Source organism: Neoarius graeffei, chromosome 15 (assembly GCF_027579695.1).
Source record: "Neoarius graeffei isolate fNeoGra1 chromosome 15, fNeoGra1.pri, whole genome shotgun sequence".
Classification (NCBI taxonomy): Eukaryota; Metazoa; Chordata; class Actinopteri; order Siluriformes; family Ariidae; genus Neoarius; species Neoarius graeffei.
Genome location: NC_083583.1, coordinates 9,948,938 through 9,973,836, shown reverse-complemented (window position 1 = coordinate 9,973,836; position 24,899 = coordinate 9,948,938). Strand labels below are relative to the sequence as shown.

Here is a 24,899-nt window from a genome sequence, read left to right as displayed (position 1 = left end):
GGACAAGTCGCCAGGTCATCACAGGGCTGACACATAGACACAGACAACCATTCACACTCACATTCACACCTACGGTCAATTTAGAGTCACCAGTTAACCTAACCTGCATGTCTTTGGACTGTGGGGGAAACCGGAGCACCCAGAGGAAACCCACGCAGACACGGGGAGAACATGCAAACTCCACACAGAAAGGCCCTCGCCGGCCACGGGGCTCGAACCCGGACCTTCTTGCTGTGCGGCGACAGCGCTAACCTCTACACCACCGTGCCGCCCTCCCCATATCTTATTCTTTTTATATTTGTATATGTAAATACTTAATTTATTTTAATTTATCTAAAAGCTTTCTGTATTTCTTTTCTCGGTTTATCTGTAATGATGCTGCTGGAATCTTAATTGCCCTGAGGGAACCCTCCCAAAGGGATCAATAGAGTTTTATCTAATCTAATCTAATCTAATCTAATCTAATCTAATCTAATCTAATCTAATCTGTAAATAAAGGAACAAACAAACAAATATAAAACATTAAAATTGGAGCAATGTCAATTTTAATAGCTTTTTTATGTTTGCTGGTTATTCTTTGAATATATAGTTCAATTTATTTTTTTGAAAATCTGAAAGTGAGGTTTTACTTCGGCAAATTTACATTTATGAAGGTCGAAGTTTAAAAATCTGAGAATGGGTTATGATTATCTCATTATCTCTAGCCGCTTTATCCTTCTACAGGGTCGCAGGCAAGCTGGAGCCTATCCCAGCTGACTACGGGCGAAAGGCGGGGTACACCCTGGACAAGTCGCCAGGTCATCACAGGGCTGACACATAGACACAGACAACCATTCACACTCACACCTACGGTCAATTTAGAGTCACCAGTTAACCTAACCTGCATGTCTTTGGACTGTGGGGGAAACCGGAGCACCCGGAGGAAACCCACGCGGACACGGGGAGAACATGCAAACTCCACACAGAAAGGCCCTCGCCGGCCACGGGGCTCGAACCCAGGACCTTCTTGCTGTGCGGCGACAGCGCTAACCTCTACACCACCGTGCCGCCCTCCCCATATCTTATTCTTTTTATATTTGTATATGTAAATACTTAATTTATTTTAATTTATCTAAAAGCTTTCTGTATTTCTTTTCTCGGTTTATCTGTAATGATGCTGCTGGAATCTTAATTGCCCTGAGGGAACCCTCCCAAAGGGATCAATAAAGTTTTATCTAATCTAATCTAATCTAATCTAATCTGTAAATAAAGGAACAAACAAACAAACAAATATAAAACATTAAAATTGGAGCAATGTCAATTTTAATAGCTTTTTTATGTTTGCTGGTTATTCTTTGAATATATAGCTCAATTTATTTTTTTGAAAATCTGAAAGTGAGGTTTTACTTCGGCAAATTTACATTTATGAAGGTCGAAGTTTAAAAATCTGAGAATGGGTTATGATTATGATCATTATCATACTTCGGACGCCCCGCCCACTGTGTCACCCAACACAAACTTGATGATGACGTAGGCACCAGCAGGTTTGGTAGGTCCGACGAATAAAATTGCGCCTATCGCTGACGTCAGGTCGCAGACGGTTGCACGGTGTTCTCTTTACCGGTGAAGTTAGCATTAAACTAGCTTTAACTTTAGCATTAGCTTAGCTTAACTCTACCTCGGGTGTACTGTTTTTCCGTCGTGATAGCTAGTTAAGGTTTTAATCAACTTAACTACTTATTTCTTGTTTGTTTTTTTCTTTCTTTTGGGAACAGAACCACGACAAAGCTGAAGGTGTTTTAAGGAAGGTAAGTTCTTTTAAGGAAGCTAATAGTTGCTAGCTAGCCTTAGCTTTGAATTAATGCACGCGCAGCGCAGGATTGTGAAATGGCCGTTAGTTAGTTCGATTCCTCTGCTTGCTTTTTTTTTTTTTAAAGCGAGTTTAAAGTTAACTTTTATTATTTTTCTCTTGTTCACACAACTTCACTTTCACTCCAAGTGTGTGAGAAATTCGTGACTTCTCTTCGAACACGTTTTGAAACTTTAGACCTTTTTCTGATTTGTTAAGGAAGAAAATGGCGGCTAGCTTCAGCCTCCTGATCAGCTGTGAGCTAACTTAACTCCCTAGCCTAGCAGTTATTATCTTAAAATCACAGAAGTTATGTTTATCTGATTAAGTGTTCATAGAAATCGCTTCTTAATTGACCATTTTATTAAACAAAAAAGATGTGACCCCTGTTATATAACCAGAACTGTCAAGACTCTAAACCTTCTGTTCCTTAGCTTGTTAGAAGAAAAGCTAACTAGGCTAATCAGAAGCCGGTTATTATAACTCCTCTTTTTGTTGTTTGTAATATTTCACACCAACGGAAAAGTTGGATATTACATAATGGGTCATGTGGTTAATATTTCCTGAGTGTCTGTGCCATCGAGTGTATTTGATTTCCTGATTTCCTCCAACATCTGATCAACAGGGCAGAAGTCTTTGTCTGGATCTGGGAGGCCTTGGGTTAAATCTAGATCAGATAAACACAAGATTTGATGTCTGAGCAGATATTTTTCAGGTTATCATTACTTGTGAACTACATGCGTAGTTCCTTCTTTCTATAAAGTCAGACTTTTGACAATCTGACACCTGAAGTGTTTTGAAAAAGGGGGAACAAAAAAAAACCCACTAAAGCCGTAATCATAAAAGTAAAAGGTTGTTGTCAACTTTCTATCATGTAAGAAGAAGAACGGGAATAAAAACTGAACAAGCCAGTTATTTAGTCATGTTCTGTCTGCATTTCTCTTCCAGATCATCTTTCTTCACCCCACCCTTTCAACATTATTCTTTTTGAGTATCCTTCGTTGTCAAGCCGCCAAAGTGGAGAGTGTGGTTGCAGAAGGGGGTGCTTCTCGTTTCAGGTGAATTGTACTTCTGATTGTGTGTCGTCCTATAAATGAGTTTTCTCCCCCGTCAATCCTGATGTGTTTTGTGTACTTGGATTTCGCAGTGCTTCTTCGGGAGGGGGAGGAGGAGGTCGGGGTGCACCTCAGCACCATCCCACAACTGTCGGCAACAGGTATATATAAATGTATCACCTCCTGTCATAGAGATTGACTTAGCAGGTTGTGAGGAATTAAAAAAAAAAAAAATAGTGGGCGTGCTGTAATAGGAAATTGGTTGATCAGTGACAAGGTTGTGCAATAATGAGGAGGAGGGTGATGTCATCACTCCAAGTTGATGTTGCAATTTGCAGATGAATAGAATTCTCTTGTCTTATTAAAGAAAGAAAGGACCCCATGCTTTGTAAGCTAGTATTTTGGTGTGTCCATGAAACAACACATCATCTGTAGTTCCTGTTTTGGCTTGAGTTATAACTGCTATAACTATCACAAGACAGGAAAAAAAAATTCAACTGTCATTGTGAAGTCTTCTGTCCTGAAGAGTTTCCCATGTAGGCAAGCTTTGTAGCGTTGTTAGTTTTACTCCAGCTGATGTTTCATAATGAGCGCATTAATATAAACCTGTGATTAGAGCTCATGTTTAAGAAAACTATCCAGGAACTTCTGACCAATCAGAAAGACGTCAACACTACGCTGTGTTATAGGTGTATTGAGCCTATGTATAGATTTTAACGTTTTATTGGTTGTGTGGGTTTTTTTTTTCTTTCGTTTTGCTAGCGAGTTCCTGGGGAAAACCCCAGGGCCTAGCGTTCAGAGATGGGTTCCTTCACGAAGCACTAGACGAGATGTCAGCTCCTCAAACGAAAAAGAACACCACGATGCAATCTTCAGAAAAGTGAGAGGGTAAGTCCATGATCTAATCCTTTTTTGAAGAATTTACTGTATAGTTGATTAGCTCAACTGATCTGTTGTGGGTCTCCTTCCCTTTTCAGCATACTCAATAAACTGACCCCTGAGAAGTTTGACAAGCTATGCCTTGAGCTTCTGAATGTGGGCGTGGATTCAAAGCTCGTCCTCAAAGGAATCATCTTGCTGGTGAGGATCTGTCTCTCTTGAATCATTTAATTACTAGTATAAACCTCTCTAATGTTGGCTTTTCTTCCACAGATTGTAGACAAGGCCCTCGAAGAGCCCAAGTATAGCTCGCTATATGCTCAGCTATGTCTGCGTTTGGCAGAAGATGCTCCAAACTTTGATAACCAATCATCTGAGATCCAGTCAGCACAAAAGCAGAGCACTGTAAGTGTTCTCTCTTTCTCAAATGTTGTTAATTGTGAAGATTTGAGTGTTTGTAATATGAGATTCAACGAATGTGCTCTTGTTCTAGACATTCAGGAGACTTCTGATCGCAAAGCTTCAAGATGAATTTGAAAACCGCACCAGAAATGTTGATAGTAAGTTCTGTGTTTTTGTTTGTTTTTTAAGAAAAGCAATAGATTGCACAGCGTGGGCAAAAATTGAGTGTTTAAGCTCCTCTTTTTCAGGGAATTTAGCATGATGTTTAGGTTTCCCTTGGGTTAAGTTGGCTCACGTGCACAACATGCTAACAAAAATGAAGTTTCCAAAAGCAAACTAACAGAAGGATCTTATTGAAGTCTTGATACCCATTATGCACTTAAAAGGAGGGGGGAAAAGAAACACCTTGCCATATCAGCATATTACTTAGCTTTAAAGCTGGTTTCATGATATTTCCCCATGGTCCGAAAGAAACGTGACAGATTTAAATAAGAACTGTCAGACGCTTTGTCGTAGCAGTGTCTAGAAGTTAAAAAAGAATTTTTCCCTGACACCCAATTATTTTTGTATAGTGGACCGAAAGCTACTATATTCGAATCAGACTTCCAATTTTATTAGAGTTTTTTTTTTTTTCATTAAAAAGAACAATTAATTAATTTATCTCCACGTGGCCCTAAATTCCCCCCCCCCACCATGACCCAATTCAAAATGTCATGTGGTGGGCTTTCCCTGTTTGCGCAAGGCATTGTGGGATACAAATTTGAGACAGGAGAGAGAAGTGCAGGACGCGAGTGTGTGAATGAAGCGTGAAAGACCGACTACAGTAACGGAAAGCGAGAAGAAAAGACGTTATATACGAAGGAAAGGAAACGCAGGCCCAAACTAATAAATATCGGTGCTCAGCGAGCACCTCGGTGTGATCAGCTGTTCGTTTAGCGGCAGAATGATGGAACTGTCAGTGCACGCTCAAAGGTAGACCTGCGCATGCGCGCGCACAGACTTCCTCTGTCTGTTTGATTGCGTGACGTGAGCGATTTTCATGCACGTTATTTGCTTTAATCCCTTCAAATTAAATAACTTCCCAGCCACAGAACGGCCTGATATATTTTGTGAGATGTTGCAGAAATAAACGTACATCACAATGACTAAATTTCACCGTTTTTATGAAATTGAAAGGTAGTCTTTTTTTTTTTTTTTTTTAAAGTACTCAATTTTTTTTTTTCCAATTCGCGAATATTCAAGGGGCAGATGAGGGGAACAAGTGCTAGAGAACTTATTTCTGAGCAAAGATGAAGACAAAATATTTCATTGTCCGTCTTCCAATGTTGCAGTGTAATTAATGTGCATGGGATGTTGGTATGCCATGTAATGGAGCTCAAGCAGCTTGAATTCTCCTGGTTTTGTCTCTTAAACCTACAGTCAGAACAAACAAGCTCCTCACCAGAGTGAGATTTCATCTGGATGACAGGTGATCAAGGTCACGAAGAGAGAACGCTTGACTAGTTATTTCGCCAGTACTAGCTAAGAGTGTATCATACGAGCTTCCTTTTTTCACGTTGGCACAAAATTCACACCACAGTGAATTTGAAGTTGGACAAATAGTGTTTCCCACAGACCAGGTAGCAATTTGTGGTGCTCCACTGTACCGATGAGGGAATCGTGCGCGGTGGTGTCGTGGCGGTCGGTGAAGTCAGTCATTGGGGTGTATGCAAAGTGTTTACAGCGGGCGGTGTTCAAACACAGTATTTTTCTTCAGAGTCACCTGCTGGGACTATTTTAAAGCTACAAGAAGCATTTGAGATTATTCAGTTCAATCTAAATTCTTTTAAGTTCTTTAAGAGAAGACAGCTAGAACAATTTTTACCAGAACCCTGCCTGGTTTCATTCCTCGACCCAACTTTACATTACAGGGCAGGCCATTAGTTTGCTGGGCTGATGTTGGTGGAAAACCTGTCTTTTAAATTTATGAAAGTTACTCACCAAAATTGAAGTTATAGTTTTTACCTTAGTTTTTTGCCTTTTTGGTGGCGATCTTTCAATCATTCTTTAGTTGACATTCAAGGAATAAATTGCAAAAAACAAGCTGGAGGTTTTTATTTTAAATATTGAACTCAACACTTACCTCAACCAATACTAAAATGAAATAAATAGTATAATGTAACAATAAAATATCATAATTAGATGTAAGAAACCATTTAAGGTAACACCAAGGCAACTAACAATAATAATGAAAAAACATTACCCTAACTGGTGCAAAGCCTGCATGCCCGATCAGAACATTTAATTCAGCTGCCAGTGTGTGTGCGTATCAGTGATGCAGTGATGGTTTATCTACTTCGCCAATAAAGCTAATAAAGATGTTTCTTAAAATATTCAGATTAGAGATGCACCGATTGCAATTTTTTGGGGCCGATTCCGATTTTCCATGGAGTGTGACCTGCCGATACTGATTTTGGCCGATTCCGATTTCATTTTTTCAAACCACTTCACAGCACACACACAGACCATTTTCTTTAATAGAACATTCTGCCAGATTTTCAGTAATAAATTTAACACCTCAAAGGTTGAAAACAAACAAAAAGACACAGATTTTACAAAGAACATTCTTCATGTTTGGTATTAACATATTAATTCCTGAAATAGGAAATTCACACTTTTTTTTTTTTTTTTTTTTTCCCCATCCAATATCTGGCACAAAAACAACTTCCCCCTCATATTATTTGCCTACTGCTATGGAACACACCTTCATAAGCCTATTTAGATCTGAAAACGTATGCCTTATAGAACAACCCATTTCTTCATTCAGTATCAAAATACAAAAATAATTTCCAGTCATACTTGTACCATAGCCATTCTATCATCTTTGTCAAATGTGTATTTGTAGAGTAATTTCCAATGGAATCAATGGCAACCAAGGTTGTAAAAAACAGACATTTTTCTCTCTCTCTTTGTACAAATCTAACTAGATGTTTGGTAATAGGCTAACGTATTAATTCCTGTAATGGGAAATTCACACAACCACAAACATTTTCTTCTTTTCACATCCAATATCTGGCACAAAAAAATTCACTATATTTGGATATCCAAATAGCTTTAGGCGCTTAGGAGCTTGTAGGCGCGCAGGACTGACACTGTTCTGCGCAACACAATCGCACTAGAAGGCATGTTCAAGCTGCCAGTGTAGCTGCAGTCTTTTTAGTTGCGAATTGCGAGTATTTCCACTTTCGTCTCTGTGATACACAAGTTTTGATCAGCAGAAAATCTGCATATTTTAATTCTGACTGGCCGGTCGCCAGTCATGGCCGATCACGTGAAAATCGGCCAATTCCGATCGGCAGCCGGTCAATCGGTGCATCTCTGATTCAGATTTTATGCTTCAGATAGCATCAACTAGGCATCCCTGCGAGTATAACATTTTATTTAGGCTAGTGGGAAATCCTTATTTATTGTGAATGTCAAGCCATTATTAATAACTTGCATGAATGCTGAAGCGGGATAATGCAGGCCGGTTCCTCGCGTCAAGCTGCTACTGTCTGCATCAAAATTGGTTTATAGCCTGACTCAGGGATGTCCGTTTCCTGTAAGCCAAGAAGGCTATGATGAAGCTCATCACGAGCATGACGTAGGCTACCTTTTAAAATAAGGGGTCGGAGGCGAATCGGGAAGGCTGCGTTATTTTTAATTAGCCTAACAGGACTACTTGCAGTCTGGGTATATGCGCACCGGCAGGCCTGTGTACATGCCTCTCTCTCTCTGTGTACACGCCTCTCCGTCTCTGTGTGCATGCGCACGTGAACAAGAAGAGAGAGCATGATGAATGAACGGAACGATACGCAACGAATTTTTTTTTTTTTTTTTTTCTCCCCAAAATCGCAAGTCTGATTGTGTGGTGCTGCGCCACACAATGGTCTATGTATGGGAAACCCTGAAATAGTAGGTGCTTTGCATTATGGCTTAAAACGTTGACCTTTTATAAAACACTGCTTCTTTTACAGTTTATGACAAAAGCGATGGCCCTCTTACTTCTGAAGAGGAGGAGCAGCGCGCCATTGCAAAGATCAAGATGCTGGGCAACATCAAATTCATTGGGGAGCTTGGCAAGCTTGACCTCATTCACGAGTCTATCCTTCATAAGTGCATCAAAACAGTAAGTATGGATGAAGTGATGAGCAAGTTGTTGAAATTGTTCATACTGGTGAAGAAGTCATGGTGAAATGTTTTACCTGGTACGTTTTCAGCTTCTGGAAAAGAAGAAAAGAGTCCAACTTAAAGATATGGGGGAGGATTTGGAGTGCCTCTGTCAGATAATGAGGACTGTGGGGCCTAGACTTGATCATGAGAAAGCCAAGGTATGAAAAAATTATAATTTTAATAATACATTTTGAGTGACTGTTGTGGCTTTTTTTTTTTTCCCCTCTACTTCCTGTTTTGTAATTGTAAAAATCTTTCACTTGCAGTCTTTAATGAATCAGTACTTTAGCCGCATGCGATCCTTAATGAACAACAAGGACTTGCCTGCAAGGATTCGTTTCCTGCTGCAGGATACTGTAGAGTTGCGAGAGAACAACTGGGTGCCTCGGAAAGCTTTCATCGATAACGGACCGAAGACCATCAACCAGATCCGTCAGGATGCAGTGAAAGTTCGTGCTCCTATACATGTTTATTTTATTATTTAAACAGCAATTCAAAAAAAAAAAAAAACTAACTGGTGAGTCACTTTCTTTTTGTTTCAGGATTTGGGCGTGTTTATTCCAGCTATGAACCCAGGAATGAGGACTGACTTCTTTCAAGATAACTCCTTCTTGCCAACACGACTGAGCAGGGAGATTCTTGGGGGATTGGCTGATATGTTTGGACAAATGCCAGGTATACACTGATCCTTTAGCGTGTGTTCGTTCTCTCTCTGATCTGGCTTTTAATATCTCTTCGGCTAATGTTGAAGGACAGTTTCATATAGATGTTGGGCATGGTTTATTGGAAAGTACTCAACAAGGAGCTACTGTTACCATATCAGAGTTGGTGTGGTCGTTTTACTCTTAAGCCACAGCAATTTACAGACAATTGCTATTGTCTTAGTTATTAAACACCACATGGTGCTTGGTTACATTTAATGTTCTGCAGCAGCTGGGAAACAAGTTGGTTCCTGTTATAGCAGTTAAAATGGTCGTTACTTCTCTCTTTCTCTTTCATTCTTTCAAAGTTAACCCCACACACCTGTTCCTAATTTTTGGACAAGAGTGCTCTAAGAGCACAATATCCCTTGCTGGCAACTACACCATGACTCTGGTAAAATGTTGAATGAAATTTCAATATACATATTACTGACAAAGAATCCTGCCAGGTTTTGTGACATTCCTCCAAAAATTGTGAGAGGAGTCGATTTCAGAAGGTGAGTACCCTTCCTGGGACGGGCATCGCCTTTGAGCCAGCAGGGGATAAAAATTAAGTTGATTTCAGAAAGTAAGGACACCTTGATGAAATTGTCAAAGTACAACTCTGGTGAAAATCTTCACAAACGAAATTAAATCGCAATATGCATATTACTGTCCTAGAACAAGGCCTTTTGCCAAGGAGTTGATGTCAGAAGGCAAGCACACCACCTTCATGAAATTTGTGAAAGTACACAGTTGTTCAGGGCTGTAACTCCGGTAAAATGTGACAGAGTTGAACAAAAGAACGATCTACGTACTACGAACATATAACAATGCCTTTTGTTGAAATTCTTCCAAAAATTGAGGTGGATTTCAGAAGGAAAATGCGCACTCATGAAATTTGTCAAAGTCTAACTTTGTTAATCAAGGGCTGTAACTCCTCGTAAAATGTGACCCAATTTCATGAAATTGCAATATGCGTGTTACCGACGTGTAACAAAGAATCCTGGAAAGTTTGGTGAAATTCCTCTGAAAATTGAGGATTTCAGAAGGTGAGTACCCTTCCCGGGACGGACAGAAATCGCCACAACATAATCTCTCTCTCTCCCCCCTTTGGCCAACAGGGGATAAAAACTGTTAGAGGTAAACCTATGGCAGTTAAAAAGCACTAATACTGGGGACTCTCATCTCATTATCTGTAGCCGCTTTATCCTGTTCTACAGGGTCGCAGGCAAGCTGGAGCCTATCCCAGCTGACTACGGGCGAAAGGCAGGGTACACCCTGGACAAGTCGCCAGGTCATCACAGGGCTGACACACATGGCCCTTTTTCAGCTCACTTCAGCCCGACACGGCTCGCGTTTCGACTATCTAAGAACAGTACGACTCAGCTCGCTTCAGCCCTGCTCAGCCCCCAAAACTCGCACGGTTTTGGAGTAGGGCTGAAGCGAGCCAAACCGAGCTGAGTGAGGCTAGGGGCGTGAGGAGACACTCCCCTATGCACTGATTGGTGAGGAGGAGTGTCCTCACATGCCCACACACGTCCCGCGAGCACGCTGGGATCTGTAAACACCGTAAACCCGGAAGGAGAATTATGAAGCCTTATGCGCCTCGCCTCATCTATACGCTCTTGCCAGTATCTGTTGGCGTTGTCGGCGACAACAAGCCACAGCACCAAGACCAGCAACACTAACGACTCCATGTCCTCCATGTTTATTGTTTACTATCCGGGTTATGAGACTCCCGCTTAAAAGGTCACTGTCACTGTTTGCGCCGCCTAACGACATCACGTGACGTCCACCCACTTTCGCTAACTCCACCCAATGTGTCCACCCACTTCCAGCCAGCACGGTTCAGCGCGGTTGTAGTCGAAATGCAACTCCAACAGCCCCACTCAGCTCGACTCAGCCCAACTCAGCACGGCACAGCTCAGCCCAACTCAGCCGCGTTGGTAGTGGAAAAGCGGCAATAGACACAGACAACCATTCACACTCCCATTCACACCTACGGTCAATTTAGAGTCACCAGTTAACCTAACCTGCATGTCTTTGGACTGTGGGGGAAACCCACACGGACACGGGGAGAACATGCAAACTCCACACAGAAAGGCCCTTGCCGGCCACGGGGCTCGAACCCGGACCTTCTTGCTGTGAGGCGACAGCGCTAACCACTACACCACCGTGCCCTTCCATTTAAAAACTTCCATATCTAACAATTATTTGCTTTAAGTAGTGGGGGGTTAAATTAAGGCCTAGATTATGTGGAATGTTGGCTGTATAATTCCCTTTGAATAATGTTTGTGACAATAACGTATTGGACAGAGTTGATATGAGATAAACACAACTGCACTGCAGTCAGAGTTGCTGTTCTCGAAAATAATTTCATTCTGATCAATCCGAATTGAGAATTCGACAGCGCTATGGTACAAATGCACTTGAGGTGCTGAGCTCATGCTGATTTTTTTTTTTTTTTTGCGCATTTTTGGCATGGGTTCAAATGGCTTGTTGATTTTAAACCTGCCATGTCTCCTCTGATCTCAGGCTGTGGAATTGGAACTGGACCTGGGGTTATTCAAGACCGCTACTCCCCCACCATGGGGCGCCATCGTACAAACCCGCTCTTCAACGGCCATGGTGGCCACATGGCTCCTGCTCCTCAGTCTCAATTTGACAAGTCTTTCATGAAACCCACTCAGGTACCAGCTGATTCTGAATCTGTTGTGGAAATTATTTTATTATTATTTTTTTTAAATGAGTTGTCACTGTTTCCAAAGGGGCAGAATCTGCTTTTCCAGAACCAAACTCAGCAACAAGTTCCGTCCAAAGACATGCCACCACGTTTCAGCAAGAAGGGACAGCTCAATGCTGATGAGGTGAGATGTCGTCTAAAAGAAGCGGAATAATCTGCTGTACGATAATGCTAACTTCCTGAAGCATTAAATATCTCTTCCTCCTACTCCTTCGGCAATACAGATTAGCCTGAGACCTGCTCAGTCATTTCTCCTGAACAAAACCCAAGTGCCAAAGCTGCAGCCACAGATTCCCAACATGATGCCTCCTAGCACTCAGCCTCCACGCACATCCACTCCTCCGCTTGGACAGGTGCTGGTCTTCCCATAATCCTCCACTCCAGAAAGCTTCACAACTAAGTTTTGTTCATGACTTGCTTATCTCCTCCTCCTCCACAGCTTGGCCTGAAGACAAATCCACCTCCAATTCAGGAGAAGCCTCAGAAGACAAACAAGAAACCTGCTCCTGCCAAAGAGGAACTGCTCAAGATGACTGTAGGTATCTAATTACGAACATCACTGTGTATAAAGTGTAACCCTTGCCGATTTGCTGTTAGATGTATAAAATCCTTCAGAATGGCACGTTATTGGAAAATGATGTACCGTATTTATCCTAATAAACGCGCCCGGGCGCGATGCAAAACATGAAGGGGGAGCGTCAATTTCGACCCTTAAATGACAAAAATCGAACATGACAAAATCATCAGAATTTAAAACATTTATTTTGAAACACATGAAAATACAGTTATGTCCAAAAAGTCAATTAAACAATGTCCAGCTCGCTTATAAGGATAACATTGGTAAGTAAACTATTTGTAGTGACATCACAATTCACGTCATCGTCGATGTTTATGAGCTCACAAAACAAAATGTCGTCCTCAAAACGATCCTTCACCGCTAGTTTTAAGTTAAAGGTTGTAGAACTGGCAGAGCAGAAAGGCAAACACTTAGCTGCAAAAACATTTAATGTTCACCGTAAACGTGTACAAGAGTGGTGCAAACAAAAGGTACATCTCCACCCGTATTGATATCCGCAGCAGAGTGAATGTCCGTATTTTATACTGTCCATGTTTACTAACGCGATTTCCGGTAAAAAAAAAAAAAAATCAGTGGTGAAATTGAACGTCTCTGTTGTGGTTTGTTGGATTTAAAATTTGTTAAATGAAGAAAATGGTTGATACTATTCTAGCTCTGAAAATCGTGGAGGCGCGTCAAATAGGGAGGGCGCTTCTATAAGGATAAATACGGTACTTTTCAGTGATTGCTGTAACCGCATCACACCGTCCTGTCATTCGTTTGGTTTTTTTTTTTTTTTTCCCCCTCCCCCCTTTCTATAACGGATTGTGAGCGGCCCCCCTCAAACTACAATTTTGACTAAGTGATGCACGGGGCAACTTTTTAGGCAACCAGATGAGATACAGGGCCGCTAATTAGGGTTAACGGGCAGTTGGCAACAGCCAATCAGGTAAGAGTAAATCTATTGCCAGGGAGATGGACACAAACATTTGCAGCGGTCACTTTTATTTTGGCTTCAGCCTTTATTTTGCTTGCAAGTATCACTTCTGGAATAAAACTGAATACTCTGGTCAAGAGATTTTGCCTTTTATCTTAATATTTAGAAGTCAAAATAGAGTGGCAGCTATAATTATTGGCACCTTTTCAGATTTACCAATAAACAATTTTACCAAGGTGAGTTTCGGTTACAACGTTTATTGGTTAATTGATCAAGCAGAAGACCCCTTTCACCTGTTGATCTTGTCTGAGACAGCTCGTTGTCTGAAATAGAATTTTTAAAGCACAATCAGCAATTTGAGGAAAACCCAGATGTCATCGCAGGTAAACGTGGTGGAAAGATCGTGGACAGGTTTTTATTTCTCAAATTCGCACTTATTTCATGATCTCCTTGTCAACCTACTTTCATGCATGAAAATCCCTCACCTTTCGCCGTTTTGAAACCAAAATGGGTGACCTACGTGAATCGTGTAGATCCGATGAGGGGGAAAAAATTGGGGGGGGGTTTGATATTGACCCAAAGGGCAAGGAGGTCGCGTCGCACCCATAGACAGTTCGTGACGGTTTGTGCCGCCTCCTCCTCCTGCTTTGATATTGACGCCATAGCGATGAGTACATCTCGCTGCGAAAGGCAAGCGGCATCATTTCGCGCCTCTTCTCCTGCTGGCCAGAGCGTGCACACATCAGTCAGAGTGCAGACCAGACCGCCGGAAGCTGGATTGAGTCATCGGACTGAACTTCCTACTTTTTTCAAACTTTCCTGATTTGCCATCAAAACAAACAAAACTTCCGGCTTGATTACGTCAGCATTCGAAAGAGGGCGCGCGCGTCTTTTGACAATCCCTGTGTCCGAAATTGCTCGCTACTCACTAATGTAGGGCACTGTATAGTGGAGACGCCATTTTGTAGTGCTGTCTGTGCTGAAAGAAATCAAAAGTCTCAAATTTGATTTAATAAAAGACAGCAGCAAAGAAGAAAGTATTCAGCCTTGATTTAAAAAGAGCTGAAAGCTGCAGGTACTTCCATATCTCGGCAGGCTGAGTGGTATGCTGGGGCACCTCTTGCCAGCAGACCAGGATATCCAGAGGGAACTTGTGCGGTTCAGTGTTGACCTGACCATCCCCAGCTTCAAGGAGGGAGAGAGCATCGTGGAGTGGTGGGGTCATGTCTTCAACAAACCAGACAAGTACCCCTCCCTGGGTGCACTGGTTAAGTGTTGCCTCTCCATCTTTCATGGACCTAGAGTCGAGTCCTCATTTAGTCTGATGAATGATGTAATTGATCAAAGGAGTGGCAACATGAATGTGGAAACATTTAATGCAATACAGACGGTCAAGTACACGCTGATGTCCAGGGGGAAGACAGCTATGCAGCTCTTTAGAAGGGAGGACGTGAAGTTTGGGGAAGTGGACAGAACATTGTGCAAGAACATTAACTCTGTAGCAGCCACATACAAACACCAGCAGAGGGTGAACAAGGAGGAAAAGCAGCAGAGCAAGTATGGCTCTCAAGCAACTTGCAGTGCTCAGCAGGCCAAGAAACAGACTGCTGAAGGAGAGAAGCGGGCAAGGCTGAAACATGTGGCAACTCGGCGAAAGTGGGCCATGGAGACACTGGTGGTCCAGGCAAATAAAAGGAAAAAATGATCACTATCTTGTGTGTTCTCCACTTTCTTCGTTCTATTATTCGCATTTTTTTTTTTCCAGGGCATAATTTCACTATAACTACATGTATTTGTACTGTATGTCCTTGTGCAAATGTCAATACAGTATACTTAGTAAGGAGGCTATAATATTTATTCTGGGGGAGGACCCCCCAAACAAAATAAAACAACACCAGAGGCCACGTCACCACTCGCGCACCCTTCTCACCTTTTTCACCCCGACCTGTTTTCATGCCTGTACTTTGCTTCTTACTCTTTCATTTGATGCTCGCCATTTTGCATCTAAACGCATGTTTGAGAAGTCATGTGAGGTGTCTAATAGTGATCACTTTCACCGGTGTCCACCATTATCGACACCCTGTGGAATTAAGCGACATTTACAACTGTTATGGATTGATCTTTGTGCAACACCGAAGTAGATGAAGGTTTGTTTTTGTTTGTTTTTTTTTTTTAAATAAAAGTAACAGAATGGAATGTTTAGAGTATTTGGGATCCTATTGCAATAAATAGAATTTGATCAGAATCAAATTCCTAGCATATAAAAAAGTACATGCTTGAAATATTCAGATGTTTCTATCCCCCCCCAGTTTGCTGACAATATCGGCCACATGACAATATTGGCCACTTTTTATATTTTTAGATGTGAAATTTAAAATTTGAAAATACTGAAGTCTTATCAGTCTGAATCTAATTGCAACAAAGTGTTGTTTGAATTATTGGTAAACTAGAAATTAATGCAAACAACAACAAATGATATTTAATAAAATGTGATCTATGAACATACTTGGTGGGTAGAAAGACTTTCTGATACAGGCTTAACATTCAGTTCATTTGCTTATAAACATTAGAATTACTTAATTTGCGTAAGCGCTGACATCGATTATATATTTATATAAAAAAATATTGTATTAAGTCTATGTAAAACACCTTTTTAAATAAACCTGTTAATACCACACACTAATCATCTGGATGTCTAATTGTGGAACGGTGTCAATAACTGTGGACAAAGGTGTTGCTAATTGTGGAATGGTGTCATGTGATCTGATATGTTAAGTATTTGGGGATCAATCCCCCAGTGGAAGGTTGAGTAATTGTTCATGCACAATTTACATATTAAGTCTTCTTTTTTTCTTTTACAATGACCAAAAGATCGTTACGGTGTCGATTGTAGCCGCTGCTCTAGTTGTGCTCTGTATCTGAATTAGATCAGACGATAAGTTGGACAATCTCTATTACAACTTTAAAAAAATAAAATTCATGAGCTGCTCATCACTTAACTTGAAGCAAGAGAGCTAACGTTATCCCTACAAAGGTAGCGATAACTTTCAGCTAACTATTTTAGCAAAAACAACTGCTAGTTGGCTAAATCCCATTCAATCTCGCTGGAGCGGTGGTTAGCTAATGACAGTTTATACTTGGCTGAAAAAAAAAAAATCTGTCTTAATTACAACCTGAGCATAAAAAATAGATGTCTGGTGTTCTTAAGCATTTGATGAGGTAAATTCACCACTTTGGGTTTACACAACTTACCAGGATTAAAAAGATGCAAGTTGTCTTTTTTTTTTTTTTTTTTTTCGCCATCTTTTGTTAAATTCAGAAGGTCTCTGGTGGTCATGTGACTTGCTGCTGGCACTCTGATTGAATGATCTTAATTTAAAAGAAAAAATTGCCCAAAATTGTTCAAATAAATTGTTGCCCAGGCTCGATGGGAAAGTGTCAAAGTGCAGTTACCCAGAAAGTTGCCCTGTGTCTCATCCCCTGTAAGACCTCCTCATAAATATTTCATCCACATGGTCACTTTTTTTTTTTTTTTTTGCAGGAGACGATTATTAAGGAATATATGAGCAACAAGAAAATCAGTGATGCTGTGAACGGGGTGAGGGAGATGAGGGCACCGAAACACTTCCTGCCAGAGATGTTGAGTAAGATAATCGTGTGCTTGTTGGACAGCCCAGATGATGATAAGGAGCACGTTAGCAGTCTGTTCCAAACACTGCGTTCTGAAGGCCTGATCACTGGGGAGAACTTCATGCAGGTGGGTGTGTTTTTTAAATGCGTATCTGATCAATCCTTCCTCCTGTATTGGGTGTCTCAAATTTAAGGTAACTTTTGTGCATCTTGCTGTAGGCTTTTCTTAACGTTCTGGACCAGTGCCCTAAGCTTGAGGGTGACATCCCCCTGGTGAAATCTTATCTGGCCCAGTTTGCTGCGCGTGCCATTATCGCTGACCTCCTGAGCATCGCAGACTTGGCCCATCCTCTGGAGAACGGTGTACACTTCCCTCTTTTCTTGCTTTGCCTGCAGCAGACAGCCAAGCTGAAGGATAAAGAGTGGCTCACGGACCTGTTCCAGCAGAGCAAGGTCAACATGCAGAAGATGCTGCCAGGTGCTTGTGTAAATCCTCACACAGGAGTGTTTTTCGCTCGCGTAGCCTTTTCCTCATTTACATTATTGACCATGTGAATTCTGTGTGCAGAGATAGACCAAAACAAAGACCGTATGTTGGAGATTTTGGAGGGGAAGGGTCTGAGCTTCCTGTTCCCACTCATGAAACTGGAGAAGGAGCTGCTGAAGCAGATTCAAGCGGACCCGGCACCTCAGACCATCTACAAGTGGATCAAGGACAACATCTCGCCCAAACTTCACACCGATAAGGGTTTCGTCAACATTCTGATGACCAGGTGACTGTTTTTCAGGTTATCAGTATAGCAGTTATGAATTCTCAATTCGGAGTCTGCACGTCTTCTAACGAGTTTTCAGGATGGAGGATTTTATACCTCTGTGGTTTTTAAAGCTCTGTTAGGATTGGATTCTCATGAGTATAAATGTTTCTAAACACCTTCCTTGGTGATTTTTAAAAAAACTCCCATGTGGAGAGGTGGAAAGTGGCCACAGAAGGAGTGAGTTTCTAGCAGGTTTGCCCCCCCAATACTTGGATGTATCATGTGCCTGTATGATCACACTCCATTCACAATATGGCATTGAAATGGTTGATGCACTGGAGTAGAGAAGAGGCCAGAGATGTCCACAAGCACCAGCGACCGGTGGCTTTCTCCACCTACCCAGACTGTCTGTCTGTGCCAGCAACTTGATCTGGGGGGACTTGCCTTTCAATGTTCAAGTTTGCATCGTCTTTGCTGCAAATCCAATTATTCCATCACGAACTTGTCTTCGATTCCGGTCTAGTGCCATATTTGTTGATCGATTCTCGTGCTCTGATTGGCTGAGCCGGACCACGTGACCACACCGTAGTTATGTTACAGAGCCAGGCAGCGTACTACAGAGAGTAACTGAGAAAGCCAAGCACGTGCACATCTTGAAGGAAATCTCCTACGTATTTTGCAAGTGTTTTACAGGGAAATGGTTAGTAATTTATTAGCTGAGAATGCACCAGATGCTACCAGAAGGCATGTAAATTTTCAGAACTTTCTGGCTTTGAGGGTCTTGGGGCATACCCTCCCGCATTAGTATGCCACGGTGGCTTTCAGAGCTGCCTACTGCTGCTTTTTAAAATTGTATTTTATTTATTAAAAAGCTAGCTACTTCAGGTTTTCTGGAGAACCCTGGAAGAGGTGCTGGATTTTCAGTTTGAGGTGAAGCAACCAAAGTTCCAACAGCAATTTTAAATTTTTATTGTAAGCAAAGATTTTTTTATTTTTTTTATTTTTTTTTTAAAAAGAGAGCGAGAGCCTGGAAGTGTTTTTTAATATCTGGGGGAGAGTGAGTCAGTGCGTTTACATGCACATCCAAATCAAGCTACTGTCGGTAATCGAGCTAAGGGTCCCAGCAGGGGTGCCAGAGAAATCCAATCCTACATGCACACGAGGAAATCAAGCTATTGTGTGAGGTACATTGTGCACCCGAGCAACAGGTGGCGCTACACGCCCCATTGTGTTGGTACACTTCCGGTTGTCGTCATGAAGAGCTATTCAAGAGTATAAACAAAGTTAGCAGTTCCGTGTTCGCAAGAAGAACGACGACGAGGACAGCAACATCGAGAGATGTTGTTCCTCCTGACCTCTTCTGCTGCTCGCGACTACTACTGTTGTCATGCCGACCGAGGCTGTTGTGTTTCCCGCTTGTGGTCTCGTCACTTCCGGAAGGGGCAGTGCTGAAGTAAGTAGCTCGACTCCGTAGCTCGATAGGGTTTACATGCACTAAGTAGCTCGGCTACAATCGCATAATCTAGGTCGCGTAGCTCGATTACGAGAAATCCAGTTCGGTTCGATTTCAGCCGAGCTAAGGTGCATCCATGGCATTTAGAAATTCGATTTTCTCTATGTGCATGTAAACGCACTGACTATGTGCAGTGCAAAAGTAAATATGGCCTGCAGTAGCCACTTTTTTTAAAACCTCGCCTGGGACAGTCCACCAGGGGGCGAGGGGTGTGGTGGTTTTATTTTTATTTTTTTTAAATAGCAACATTTTATGGGAAAACAGCTGGACCAGTCTTCATGGAACTTTCAGGATAGATGGGCATTGGTCTCAAATAGAACCTCCATTTTGAGGGTCATAAGGTCAAGGTCACCAAAAAGTCAACATCGTGTGTGGGTTTTTTTTTCTTCCCTCCCGCGATATCTTCCTTCATGTTTAATTTATTACTTCCGTTGATATGCTACATGATGGGGTGCGTTTCAGTTTTCTCAGCGGTTGGGAGTCAAATGTCAGGGGTCAAGGTTTTCAGAGGCTCATAACCGGGAAACGGTTCAAGATAGATACTTATTATTGATGTAGTCCTATATGGGCTTTCATTTGGCACCTTGAAAGGTCATATGCAGGGTCATGGATTTTCAGAGGTTCATAACCTGAAATGGTTCAAGATACGGATACTCTTATTGACCTAGAAAGTCATATAGGTGCTCATTTGGCACAATGAGTGACCCTTGAAAGGTCAAACTCAAGGTCATGGGTTTTCAGAGGCTCATAACTTTTTTTTTTTTTTTTTTTTTTTTTTTTAAATGGTTAATGATGGGTGTTTACCATGAACATAAGTTTCATATGGGCTTTCAGTTGCTGCCTTGAGTTTGAAATGTCAAACTCAAGGTCATAGATTTTCATAGGACTATAACCTGACCAGCTGATTGAGAGATTATCGTGATCAACATGTAGGTAGTCCCATATGGGCTTTTCTTTAGCACCATGAATGTCAAACTGAAGGTCACAGATTCACCTTGTAAGGTGAATAGGCCAGACTGCCGGGTGAGGTTTGTTTTTGCCTGGCAACACTTGTGGGGTTCCCTCCCATTCCAAATCTGAGGTGCATAAATTAAACACGTGGCTCTAATTTTCGTCCACTTTATCATGGCAGCTGAGTTTTGTGAATCTGGCTTCTATTTTTCATCAAATGAGGATGAAGGAAACCGCCGACATGGCTGATCTGGCTGGAAAGAAAATCGGAGGAGCACCTGTAAAATGGGACGTTACTCCAGGATCCTGATGTACATTTTCAATCCTGCCAGAATAGGGCTTGGGCAACATGACGAGCTGCATGTTTTTGACTTGACTTCAGGAAAATGGAGGCTGTTGAGGGAATAGGCATTCAGGGATGAGAATTTTCCGCCAATCGGCGGATTTCCAACTTTTTCAGACCAAAATGATCGTTTTTGAGATCAATGTAAATCCGTTGAGAAATTTTCAGGGGGGGGTTATGATTAACGATCTGTGGTCACCTTATAACGCAGACATCCCAAGTCTCCCGGAACTTCCGGGAGTCTCCTGCATATTGATAGAAGCGAGCAAGAGCATGCGCGCGCAACATTTAAGGTCTGCATCATGCATCTTGATGTGCGCATGCGAGGGAGACTGTGTGCAGTGTTGCCAGATACTGCTGACGTTTTCCAGCCCAAAATATGTTCAAAACCTGCCAAAATGCACTTAAAACCGCCCAATGTGGCAACACTGCCTGTGTGCCTGTTCATGTAGCACATGCCAGACAAAGAGCATCCTGATTGGGTTAGTCAGCAAAATAAGCCAATCAGCTTTCAGTGTGGGCGGGCTTTTATTAGCCTGGGCCCACCCATCCTAAGTGTGACGCAACATGGGGGCCTGTTGCGAGCTTAGTCTGGCAAGGCAAGCTATCTCCAGCTCTTCTAAGCTCCCGAAAAATCGGGAACCAGTCAACTTTGAGCATCTCCAACGGCCCTGGGTAGAGGCGTGTTCAAGGCAGCGACGTAGTAGAACTGCGACCGGAAGCCATAGATTGTTTACAGAATCTATGTTGGAAGCGCTTCATTCACTAGAAACATTATGAACATGGAGCAGCGGCAAGCCTTTGACACAGTGGTAGATGCTGTATTGAAAGCATTCAACGGGAAGTTCTCATTGAAAACGGAGCAAAGAGCAGCCCTGGAGGTATTTATTCTCCTCCTTCCTGTTACTCAAGCAGTTTCCGTCGCATCACATACGTCAGAGGAAAGCGTGATGTGATTTGGTTTAAGCTTCGTCACAGCCTTTTCTGGCTTCGACCAGTAGCAAACTGAGGCATTTCAGGGAGGTGGGTCAACCACGCGCTTTGGGAAACGGTTGGGCTTAATATCTTTGCCAGACCAATGCTCGCAGAGCTTTGAAGTTGCGTTAGCCAGACTAGGCTTTTATCCCTTTTCTCGAGGACCGGAGGTTTCAGTTCAGTCAGTGCAGCCTACAGGATCGTCATGGCAGAGAGAGAGAGAGCGCACCCCCCAAAAAACCAAACTACAAAACCCACTTCACCTCAGATTACACAAAAGAATCTCCCTGTCTAATAAGGGTAAACAATAATGACAGTTTCGCGTGATGTACTGTTTGCAGCAGTGGTTTCAGCATTGCCCATGGTGGCTTAAATGATTGTAAAGGAAATGTTGAGGTGAGGAGTGTCCGTTCATGTGCACTATATTTAGGTCTACAACAGGCTGTCATGAAAAGACCAAACTTGCTGAAGATTTCCGTAAAGTAACAATGTATGAATATACATCATATCTATCAAATACATGTCATATATAAGTGTGTATCTTTTATGAATGGGGTTAGCTTATCTAATGTAGCATGTTGGGGAAAATCATAGTATTGTATCTATATTTCTGATAATTTTAGGTATGATACCGTGTATAACTCTCCTACTTATTGCTCATTTCATAGGGGGACGGGGAGGGATTGTTGGCATGTGCTGTGCGGGAGCGTCTGCCCAAATTTTTTAGGCCGAGATGAACTTGGTTTTTGATTTAAAAAAAAAAAAAAAAAATTCCAATATGTAATGCCAATTGTACATGCCTGTTCTTTAACTCAAAATCAGCGTCTCCAAATTGACCAAATGGTATCTGTATTACATTACACAACATCCTGTCCAAATAAAACCTAGTTAGTACACACAACAGTTGAAAGGGAAGTGATGTGATGTTGAATGTTGCCTGCTACCATGATAACATCAGAAGAAAAGCTTAAGAGAATTATATGGTAGAACTTTTTTCTGGTTTGTACTTCAATCATTTTCACCTGGTAGTCCACCAAGAAGGGGAATTTATTTCCAAAAAATTGCAACTTTTTGCTGATAAAATTAATGGTTTTAGGGAAAAAAAAAAAAGCCAAAAATCATTAGCCCCTGGGCCCCACCCCGTTTTTTTTCAGACTTTTTAAATATTTTTCATTCTCATCCCTGGGCATTATAAATAACCTGTATCAAAGACCTTCCACATTGAGTGCATGTTCTCTTAATTAAAAATGTTAGCTTTGGTGTGTTTACAGTGGTATAAGAGGAATAACACTTATGGTGTCTTGAAAATGACTCTTTTGGTCACTGTTAACCTCTTCCCCACCCCCATCAGCTTTTTGCAGTACGTTTTCCATGAGCTGTATTTGGACGAATCCAACGAGCAGCTGTCCTCACCTTCCAAAGAACAGCTGGATCAGGAGAAGCAGCTGCTGTTCGCATTCAAGCCAGTGATGCAGAAGTTCCTGCACGATCACGTGGAGCTGCAGGTCGGCGCCCTGTACGCGCTGCAAGTGCACTGCAATGCCAAGGCTTTCCCCAAAGGTCTGCAATTCAAAGAAAAATCTTGCACTAACTCCTCCAGATTTTTTTTTCTCTTTTTTTAATTTTCAGTGACCAATCTCAATCTTGTCCCCTCACAGGAATGTTGCTGCGCTACTTTGTCAACTTTTACGATATGGAAATAATCGAAGAAGAAGCCTTCCTCGCATGGAAAGAAGATATTTCTCAAGAGTTTCCTGGCAAAGGCAAAGCGCTGTTCCAGGTACTGGTACTTGATGCGTGTTGAGACGTGATTGCACGTTTAAATGGGTAGTGGCCTGAGAAACCCCTTCAGATGGGAGAAGGTTCACACGAATATGCTTTTCTCTCCGAACTAATGTTTTAAAATCTGGTTTAAAGTAAGAAGGAGAGAATTGCGTTGAAATGTTCCATTCATGTAATTTTTTTTAACAGGAATCCAAGGCAAGTTTAGGAAGTTGTGGGCCATTTTAATTGATGTAATTTACAATCTCTTGTTTAGGTGAACCAGTGGTTGACCTGGTTGGAGACAGCTGAGGAAGAGGAGTCTGAAGAAGAAGCTGACTGAGAAACCACAGCTAAAGCCTTAAGCGTCTAATTGACATCTTTGCTTGTGCTTTTTTTTTTTTTGCTTTGCCCCCTCTTTTTTTTTTTTTTTTTTTTAAATGAACCCTTTACGTCATTCCTCATAGCCCACTTTGTTCTCCACACCATTTAAAGCATGTAATGGTTTTCTGTTTAAAACACCTAAGAATTAGTATTAGCAGTATGATTCGATTAGTTTTTGCTTTTAAAGACCACTTTTTTTTTTTTTTTTTTTTTTTTTTTGCGAAAGCCTTTTATCCTGCTGCTGTAACAACACAACTGCAGAAATGCACTTTGTGCTCAGTGTCATGAGCTGTTGCAATATGCTCCCTCCATTGTTACGAAGATCCCTCGGCTGTAATCATCGCAGACGTAAAGTTTTAAGTCAGCAGTTTGTTTCTACCTCTAAGATGGGTTTAGTGCGCCGGTGAATCAAATCCCTCCTTCAAGCAGGCAGAATTGTCCAAACCTGCAACAGTGCACAAGCGTGTGTTTTGGGCGGGGCCTTACGGTTTACACTCATGCTGATCTGATTGTCACAAAGGAAAGCCATGGGCGAGAGGAGTTCAACAGCCCTCTCTCCTTGGTGTGGTGGGTGTTTGGTCGTCTTTTTTTTTTTTTTTTTTTTTAAATCAACCCATGTGTGTCCCCCTCTTGTCCACCTTTTGATACTTGAAAACCCCCCACCCCACTTTTTTTCTTTCCCTTTCACAGCATGTTCAGGGATTTACCAAACATGGCCTGTTTTTCAGATTGAAGATGCAGCGACCATTGATGGACTCGACAACATATTTTTAAACTTAAAGAAAATGTAAAACTTTTAATTTGTGAAATAAAGTTGAAATTGGAATTGATGTCGACTTGAACCACTCAGCTGATGAAACCCAAGTCTGTTTTTCCACAATATCCTCTAATAGATATTTATTGAACTCTATCATGAAAACAACTGATGCTTTATTTTTAGGTAGAACAATGTGGTATACATCTGTACAATGAATTACCTGCTATTTAAAGTGTTAGTGCAAGATGTAAGGGCTCTGAACGTCGTGTACCACTCACTTCACTTTCAATAAAGTTACACATCCGGATGTTTGTGGGTTCGTGTTAAATAAGGCTGCTGTTATCTTGTTACTAAAATCTGATTGGGCAGAAAGTATTGATTTGACTCTTTTCCTCTCCTTTAACAGTGTAGCTGTAAGTCAATTTGGTGATGTGCTCATTTGAGGATATTTTTGTTTGTATAGTAACAGCTTTCACTTTTTTTAAATAAAATTTAAAGTTAAGAGGCTGTTAAGGAATTTTCCTTCTCTGATCCACATTCACTGGATGTGAGAAAT

The 24,899-nt window shown here is 41.6% G+C and overlaps 1 protein-coding gene across 1 annotated transcript in view; it reads left to right on the top strand.

The window, feature by feature from the left end:
• The window catches only part of eif4g2a (eukaryotic translation initiation factor 4, gamma 2a), a 92,983-nt gene extending 68,333 nt beyond the window's left edge, over positions 1-24,650 (top strand). The window contains exons 3-22 of the mRNA XM_060941904.1: positions 2,777-2,886; positions 2,976-3,044; positions 3,646-3,771; positions 3,861-3,963; positions 4,036-4,167; positions 4,256-4,322; positions 8,160-8,311; positions 8,403-8,513; positions 8,622-8,804; positions 8,898-9,030; positions 11,574-11,728; positions 11,807-11,905; positions 12,006-12,134; positions 12,221-12,316; positions 16,816-17,031; positions 17,124-17,382; positions 17,473-17,677; positions 22,793-23,001; positions 23,100-23,221; positions 23,480-24,650. Coding sequence (XP_060797887.1) covers positions 2,777-2,886; positions 2,976-3,044; positions 3,646-3,771; positions 3,861-3,963; positions 4,036-4,167; positions 4,256-4,322; positions 8,160-8,311; positions 8,403-8,513; positions 8,622-8,804; positions 8,898-9,030; positions 11,574-11,728; positions 11,807-11,905; positions 12,006-12,134; positions 12,221-12,316; positions 16,816-17,031; positions 17,124-17,382; positions 17,473-17,677; positions 22,793-23,001; positions 23,100-23,221; positions 23,480-23,545 — 2,742 coding nt within the window. The 3' untranslated portion in view covers positions 23,546-24,650. The remainder of the gene's footprint in view (positions 1-2,776; positions 2,887-2,975; positions 3,045-3,645; positions 3,772-3,860; positions 3,964-4,035; positions 4,168-4,255; positions 4,323-8,159; positions 8,312-8,402; positions 8,514-8,621; positions 8,805-8,897; positions 9,031-11,573; positions 11,729-11,806; positions 11,906-12,005; positions 12,135-12,220; positions 12,317-16,815; positions 17,032-17,123; positions 17,383-17,472; positions 17,678-22,792; positions 23,002-23,099; positions 23,222-23,479) is intronic.
• Positions 24,651-24,899: the final 249 nt, after the last annotated feature.